The 8,138-nt window shown below is 53.1% G+C and overlaps 1 protein-coding gene across 1 annotated transcript in view; it reads right to left on the minus strand.

The window, feature by feature from the left end:
* TBC1D9B (TBC1 domain family member 9B) overlaps nt 1-7,824 on the minus strand; it is a 38,773-nt gene extending 30,949 nt beyond the window's left edge. Inside the window, exons 1-3 of the mRNA XM_021689942.1 lie at nt 7,821-7,824; nt 6,584-6,694; nt 2,579-2,697 (exon numbers count right to left, since the gene is read on the minus strand). Of these exons, the coding sequence (XP_021545617.1) occupies nt 2,579-2,697; nt 6,584-6,694; nt 7,821-7,824 (234 nt within the window). The remainder of the gene's footprint in view (nt 1-2,578; nt 2,698-6,583; nt 6,695-7,820) is intronic.
* Nucleotides 7,825-8,138: the final 314 nt, after the last annotated feature.

An 8,138-nucleotide genomic window follows, 5' to 3' on the forward strand; every position in this document is an offset into this window, starting at 1 on the left:
CCAGCTACAGGCCCCACAGACCAGCTCTAGACCCCTCCCAGCTCAGGACCCTCAGCCAGCTCTAGGCCCCTCCCAGCTTGGGGCCCCCAGACCAGCTACAGGCCCCCCAGACCAGCTCTAGACCCCTCCCAGCTCGGGGCCCCTAGACCAGCTCTAGACCCCTCCCAGCTAAGGGCCCCCGAGACCAGCTGCAGGCCCCTCCCAGCTCAGGGCATGTCCATGCTGCGTTCTGCTGGCATCTTCACTGTCCTTTAGGAACGTGTGGCAGGAGGAACTGTCCCAACCAATGGGAATGAGCTGGCCTGGCTCACAGGGTTGGGATTCGGTTTGCTGGCCGACAGAACGGGACTGTAAAAATCAATGGACAGATTTTAAATGATTGAGTCCATAGTTTCAGGCATATTCGGGTTTCTTATTTCTTCCTGAGTCCCAGCTTCAGTTATATTACGTGGTAGGCCAAATAAGAGTCCCCCAAAGATGTCCACATCCCAAACCCCAGAGCCTGGGCATAGATTACCTTACGTGGCACAAAGGGACTCTGCGGATGTGATAAAGTACGGATTCTGACCCAGGGAGAGGGTCCTGGATTATTCAGGTGAGCCCAATATGTCATCACAAGGGGCCTTGTGAAGAGGAGACAAGAGGGTCAGAGCCATGAAGGAAATGAGAGGACACGAGTGGGGAGAGAGAGGGCGTGATCTGGAGACGCCACATTGCCGGCATCGCAGGTGAAGGAAGGGGCCCAGAACTGAGGAAGACCAGCGGCCCCTAAAAGCCGGAACTGGCGAGGAAACGGGCCTCCGGAAGGAGCACGGCCTGCCCACACCTGGCGTTCAGCCTGCGAGACCCACTGTGGACTGCTGACTTCCAGAACTCCCAGATAACGGGCCTGTGTGAGGCCATGAAGTTTATGGGAACTTGTTGCAGCACCGATGGAAGCGAACGCATGCTAGTGGGAGAAAGTGTCCGCACTGTCTAAACTCTTCAATTTACTCGTTCAAAGCTGTTCATGGCATCTCTCTCTTGTTTCTAAAACTCTGCTTTTTTATAGGTGCTCCTCCCAGTTCCTTCCCAACCCTGCTCATCTGAGGCCTCCTGCTTTGGTCCTGGGTCCCTTTTGCCACAGGTCTGTTTGTATCTTAGGTCATTCCCTGGACCCGCTGCCTTTCTGCATTGTTCTCTAACAAGAGTCCCTTGACTATTTCCTTCTGAATTCCTCATTTCTGGGCTCAGACAGGCTAACTTACTGAACTCGACGCTTGGCTCATTAACGTCCTCTCCTCAAGATTTAAGGCTTCGAATTTCCTGCTGTGTACTGCTTTCGCTACTGCCCACTGCTTTCGCTACTGCCCACAAATTCAGATACGTAGGAGCATTCTGATGATCATTCTGTTCTAAATATTTTCTAATGCGCATTTCTTCTCTAACCCATGCATTGTGAAGTTTTTGTTCTGTTTTGTTGCTTGCTTTGTTTGGGTCTGGCGGGTAGGAAGCATTCAACAATGTTGCTTCATCATTATTATTATTATTGCCCAGCTTACTCACTGGGACAGTGGAGACTTGCCTCTGCTCTCCTTGCCTTTTCTCGTGGAGCCAGAAAGGCAATCAGGTCCTGCTCAGAGCCTCAAAGCCCACGGGGAGGAGCCAAGGAACTCTCAGCGCCGTCTGCCTGTGTCTAGAAAGTTCTGGAGTAACGAAGTCACGGGGGCCTGCCCAAAGCAGCCCTGAACGGCTAGACTTGGACCCAGTAAGAGCCCTCTGAGCAACCTAATCTAAGGCAAAATCACCGGACAGAAAGAAGATGACACACATGCGCATGCGCTCAGGTAGATGCTCATTACAGCGTGAATTAGCCCCCGAAGAGGAAAAGCCGAAGCATCTCTGTGCTATGGGTTTTGACACACGGCTCCAGTTTTCAGAGCTGTAACACACCCCACGAAGTGTACCGCGCGTGACTTCGCAAGTCCCCTGAGCCCAATGTGCTCGGCGCAGGACTCAGTAGGAAGTGCTCGGTCAATGCCAGGCTAGCAAGTAGCACGACTCTCATTTTGCAGAACAAACGGTGGCTGCTTCCCCTCCCACCCTCGGCCTGTTTCTGCTGACGGTGCTGCAGGGAGCATCGTGGGACCCACGCGTCACTCTGCACGTGTGCCTATGCCATATGACCGACGCCACGGAAGGGAAGTGCTGTGTCAGGGGGCACACGCAGTTGTCAGTCGTGTGGGTTTCCTAAATGAAACGTGCCTCCGGCTGGCCTAGCCCTTCCAGCATTTTCCTGTTATGTGAGCCAAGGGACTGGCCGTCAGCGGCGTGCGCCCACCTATTCGCTCTGAGGCCCTTTGCAGGGCACGGGAAGCCGGGGCTCCACATGGTCTGAGCCCGGCGCCGGCCTGGAGAGGCGGGGTCCTGCCTGGCAATGAGTTCCATCAAACGCCCCTTTCAAGAGCAGGAGGACGGAGTGCATGCTTGCCTTCCTCCTCTGCTAAAGGGAGATGTCTGCCGAGTGAATGAGATGACACAGGCCAACACTGCCCGCCCCACTGGGGCGCGGGAACCGGAAGTGAAAGGTGGGCCTTACGTGGATCTTGCCCTTGACGAAGGTGGTGATGTCCTCCTCATTGTCGAAGATGGACAGTGTCTGGAGTAAGTTACTTTCCAGCCATTCCCAGTGCTTGGTGATCTCTTTGCGGGAAGAACCTGGGGGGAGGGGGGTTTGGTGGAGTGAAGAAGAGGAAAATCGTTACAATCACCAGGCCTTAAACGTAAGTTCAGAGGCTAATAACACGGATGACCTGATTTGCTCTACCCAGGAGACTGCAATCTTCAGGCTGCTTTCTCTTTTCCTTCTCGATGTTGAGTATAGGCAATGTAACAACAGTCACGCATGGTCCCGGTGAACCCGAAAGTAACTCTGGCAGAACCGCAGCGGGTCATGCGGAAGGTAAGGCCCGCACCTCTGCTAACACCAAGAGAGACTGACCACTACTTTCCTCTGTGTCCTTCCAGAAGCAGTCTATAGATCTGCCCGTTTGCCTGGTTGTCACGATGTTCCTTCGGGATAAAGGATTTCATGTGGTCTCTGATATACAGGGAACTAAGTGACCGCGGTCCTCCGGAGGATGCCTTCCTGCAGGACTCCAGGCCCCTGGCCGGCTGGTCTCCTGCTGGGCACGCCAGAGGCTCTCACCCCTCTCTCTGAAGCCCGCTGCAGCCACCCAGGCCTTTGCCTGCAGGCCCCTCCTCCCCATCCCTGCTCACATCCCAGCCCTGACCCTGCCTCCTCCGGGAACCCCTGCCTGACCCCGTCAGCTTCTGGCTGGCTCCCAGTGTCTGCCCTGCCTTGGAGGTGGTCCCTGGGCTCCTCAGTGAGGGACCCTGCAGGGCACAGCAAGTCCAGCGGTAATGGAAACACTTAGAGAAGGCAGTTCACCACCACTCCCAAGGGCGGGGCGGCTGTTTCCTCACGCATCGCCTCCCCCCCCCCCCCCGGGAACTGGGGAAAGGGTACCCCGGGAGGAGAAGCAAAGGGATAAGGGAAGTCTTCTGCCTGGCCTGCTTCCCCTGCCTCTCTGGGGTTTTCCTTGTGCCTGGCGGGGGCTTTGCCCTCAAGAACTGCTTTCTGAACGAATGAACACAAGAAGAAGGGGGAAGGGCCTGCCTCCTTCCAGCTGACCCAGGGTGGGACAGTTTACGGACTGAGAGTGCCCAGAAGGCCCAGCTGATCCCCTGTGACCTATGCCTGCACACTGGCCATGGAGGGAGCCCGAGCGAAGACATAAGACCAACACGGCTGTGGCCCGCAGACATTTTTGCCCAGAGAATCAGGCACCCCGTCCTTCCCTGCCTGGCTACACTCTTCCACCGGCTGGAGACTCCATCCTGCGGCCGTCCTGGCCAGGCTGAGTTGGTTCCCACCACCTCCTCCATCCCTGGCTCGTTGCTCTGGCACATGTCGCAGCCCAGCTGGGCTGGGTGAGGGGTGACTGTTTCTTTACCCTTACCCAAGGAGCTCACTGCTCTGACAATCAGTTCTGAGTCAGGGCCCTCCCCCTCCCCCGTGGGCCAGCGTGAGGCTGCCTCTGTGAAGGCCAGTAAACCCAGGACCATACAACTTACAGGGAGCCGTAACACACAATCCAAAGGACCCCTGCAGGCGCCTTCAAGCATCCATTAACGACCTTTCCCCCCATTTTTCTTTGGGCTTCTCACGTGGCCTCTTTTTCCTGGTGTACAGAGACCAAGGTCTAGCTGGTAGGGGAAGGGATTTCTCTCTTTCTCTCCTTTCTGCCAAGAACCCACTTTTGAATTTGGAAGTTAAATCTGCAAGTGAGGCAACTCCTGGCAACCTCAAGCAGAAGAAATCTTGTCCACGGTATCTGTGCGGATCTGTGTGTGCTTTGATTACAAATACTCACATGTGTGCATTTAAAGGAATTATTAGTTAGAAGTAACTCAGTCTTCATTTAGCCCTAAGTAAACACAAACTGTGCCATCTTTGTGTTGGGTTTAGGGACTAAAAAGAATGTAATTGCTAATTATTACGAAGTGCTATTTCTGCTTTCAGACCTTTTTGTGGAGTCTCTTATTTACTTCTTAGAGAATCGTGGAGACAGTACCATTATTTTCATTTCACAGGAGGAAACTGAGGCACAGAGAGGTTAAGTAAGTGGCCCAGTGTCACAGAGCCGGGAAGTCACCAAACCACGATCCTAACCCAGGCTGCCTACCCTGGCCCTCCGGGAGCTGCCGGTCTAGGGGGACAGCCAGTGAGCCTGCAGTGTATAAGGTGCTGGTAAAGACAGGGCGAGTCTCAAGAGCCAGAAGGAAAGGTGGCTGTCTGGGTCTGGGGAATCTGGTTTTCCATAGGAGCCAACACCTGGGAGGGGTCTCAACAGAGTGGGAGGCTGGGTGGCTGGGGGGCGGGGGGGACGCCAGGCACATGGATCGGGACAGGGGTGGCTAGGGACTTTGGGCCCTGTGAGTGTCTGGTCTGGCTGCAGGCCAGGTGTGAGCTGAGGGGAGGACAGAAATGGAGGGGGGCTGACCCGGAAAGGCATTCAGGGGCGGGCTAAGGAGTCGGGATGCACTGGGCAGGTGTGGGCATGACCACGTCTGGTTTGGCAGAGCTGAAGGGGAGGGGCGTGCCCAGCAGAGGTCAGGGCAGAAGCTGGAGCAGCTCGGAGCGTGTGGCCTGAGGCTAAGGACTAAGGCTCCCCAGCTCCTGCCCAGCATCAGGCCTGGCTGCCACCAGCGTGGCCACCCTCCTCCCTCCCCTCACTGCCACTCCTGCCTCCTCCCCATCTGCTCCCTGAGAAAGAACATCGCTGAGATAGGAACATCTCGAGGGCCCATTTTAAGAGTCACGTGTCTCGCCCCAGCCCAGGCACACACCGACCTCCCTGCGCCCCACCCCACGGAAGCCCCTCTCTCCCGCACGCCCTGGAACCAGCAGGGCCGGGGTCCTACCGTGCCCCACTTGGCCTTGGGCACACCCAGACTTAGAAGCCTCTGTCTATGGATTCATACCCAGGGGAAAGGGCACCTCTGTTCAGGACCCCTGGGAGGAAGCGGACTTCTAAAGCCAGGGTCCCAGCTGTGGACGCTCTCATCACCTTTCTCAGGCCTCCTAACCCCCTCTGGGCCACTGCTTCCTCATCTTCAAAATAGAAAAAAAACAAACCCCAAAGTTCCACCTTCTTGGGAGGTTTGCGCAAGTGCCTGGCCGGCAAGAAGTGCTATCTGAGTGTATCCGTGAATATGTCTAAGTGACCTCAGCCAGGCTGGTACCCACTGACAGGGACCTCCTCCCAGACTCTGGGAGGGTTGTGTGTGTCTCCTCCCGGGAGGGCGGCCACGGCTGACTGTCATTTTTGGCGGCAGTTACGTTCTACAACGTCTCCTGGAACACAGAACGGGCCAAGACTGATCCCAGGGGAGCTACGGGGAGGGCTACACTCCTGTAAACATCATCCTCAATCGATCAGTGCATGACTGTTTCACGCAGCTTTCTGTTTAAAGGCCCCTTATTTCATATATGTTAATTCCCTAACACCACACTCAAGGCCAGCATCGGCCGGAACTCAGGCCTGAACGGAGCTCCGTGAACATGCGTACCCTCCCCACGAGGCACATCACCGCGTCTGTGCTTAGGAACACAGCCGGCCCCTTGGCACCCCACTTGGGGCCACTTGCACCAGCAAAATCACCAACCAAACCCACAAAAATGCCCAAAGTGTGGGCCCGTAGACCGCAGAAAGGACCCTCATTTATCGTTTGACAGCCACCAGGAGGCAGAAGGACGCCTTGTCCCTCTTTGGCTGGGAACCTGAGTGTCGGGCGGCTCAAAATTTTCATTGCACATGTCCATGACTGTCCACAGATAATCCCCACGGCGTCCAGGGCACCCGTGAACATCTGAGCTGCCTTCCTAAGTGAGATGCCGGCCTGGGCCATGTGGGCTGAAGGAAAGGCAGCATCGGGTTCTCCAGAGACAACATCCAGCCCAGGAATGCAGGCTGTGTCCCCTCCCTCCTGGGGCCCCCCCCCGCTCGTTCAGGGCAGGCATCTCTGGCCTGGCACCTACCACATGCCACTGTCCAGTAGACCTGCGAGTCCTGGGTCTGGTGCAGGATTCGGTAAGGGGCCACGCGGGCACTGGAGTCCAACACCACGTCCAGGGTGCCCACGAGAAGACCTGGGGGCAGGGCAGAGAGAGGGGGGTGAGGGAGAGCCACGCTCACAGCCGAGCCCTGGAGGCCGCCCAGAATGGCAGCACCGTCCTCGATGCCCTGGCCCAGATGGAGACACGTCTGGCATCCCCCTCGTCCACCGAATGACTTCTTTTTCCTCAAAGGCCTATCGAAAAATCCCCTCCCACTTCCTGGCAGCTTCTGCTCATTCCCCAGACTCACAAACACTTGTAGGCAGGGGCTGCTGCAGGTTTTAGAAGGCCTTGTTTATAAGCTTAAACAATTCTGGGAGGCCCTCTTTAGGAAAAATACAACAGTAGGTTGTCTTCTGTTTTTAACTTATTTTTAATTTTTTTCAAAAAAATTTTTTCAAAATTCCCAAAAATGAGAAAGTACAACCGTCACAAATTAAAAACAAAAACAATACCACAAGTATGACAAAATTCAGACAAATAGTACAATGTGTTTTATTAACTGCCAGACACATCTCTTAAGGTACATTTTCTCCTGACATTTTTGGTCATGTACTCTGCCACTTTTTCAAAAAAGTAAGACAATGATTTTGTAAGATCACTTTCCGTTATCAACAACAGGATGATAATATAGTCTTTCCTCTGCCAAGTAATCACAAATTTTTATTCTGGGAAGTGTTAAGGAAGTTCCTTGTGGCTTCAGAAGTCATGACTGAAGAGGACACAGCAATTTTTATAACTGTCCAATTTGGGAAAACACTCATCCAGTTTTTTCCATCTCTGAAGCATTTTAGGGCATTTCAAATTTTCCTTCTCATCACATATAGCCTTTGTTGATGACACCATTTCCCCGACAAATCCGAGGAAATGTCTGCCTTTTACCCGTGTTTGAGTCTCTCCTCTTCGTTAAATGAATTATCAAGCTACCTAATAATCTGTTCACTGTTCCTATTTGGAATTTATGTTTTCCTTTTTAATGAAGTGCTGCTTTTGGTATGCTCTGGAAATAGCCTGTTACCATTTTCCTGTTGATGTCAGAATAACTTCTACTGATTGTATTAACTCGACTGTAACACTTTTGTTTCATATTCCATTTTAAACTATTTTTTTCCCTCCCCAATCTTGAACAAATAAAATTACTGATTACAAAAGAAGGTACCCATCACATACACCCAAGTTAGGAGTCCGTAATCTCTCACTTGTTTTACTGAAATGTTCTAAAATGTCTCTCTAAATTGCAGTTCAAGTGGCACATATTCAAGCTTTATCAGCATTTGGAATAAACTTTTTTTTCATAGTTCCTGTTGGGGTTTCTCTTCTGGTCTTGGAAACTTTATTTTAATGCTTATTCTGTTGCCATATCCATGTTTCGAGACCTGAAAGCTTTTCTGCGGGCAGACCATCTCATCACACTCAGACTCTTCCTTCTTCTTCTTCTTCTTTTTTTAAAGATTTTATTTATTTATTTGACAGAGAG

The sequence above is a fragment of the Neomonachus schauinslandi genome, chromosome 7, assembly GCF_002201575.2.
Source record: "Neomonachus schauinslandi chromosome 7, ASM220157v2, whole genome shotgun sequence".
Lineage (NCBI taxonomy): Eukaryota > Metazoa > Chordata > Mammalia > Carnivora > Phocidae > Neomonachus > Neomonachus schauinslandi.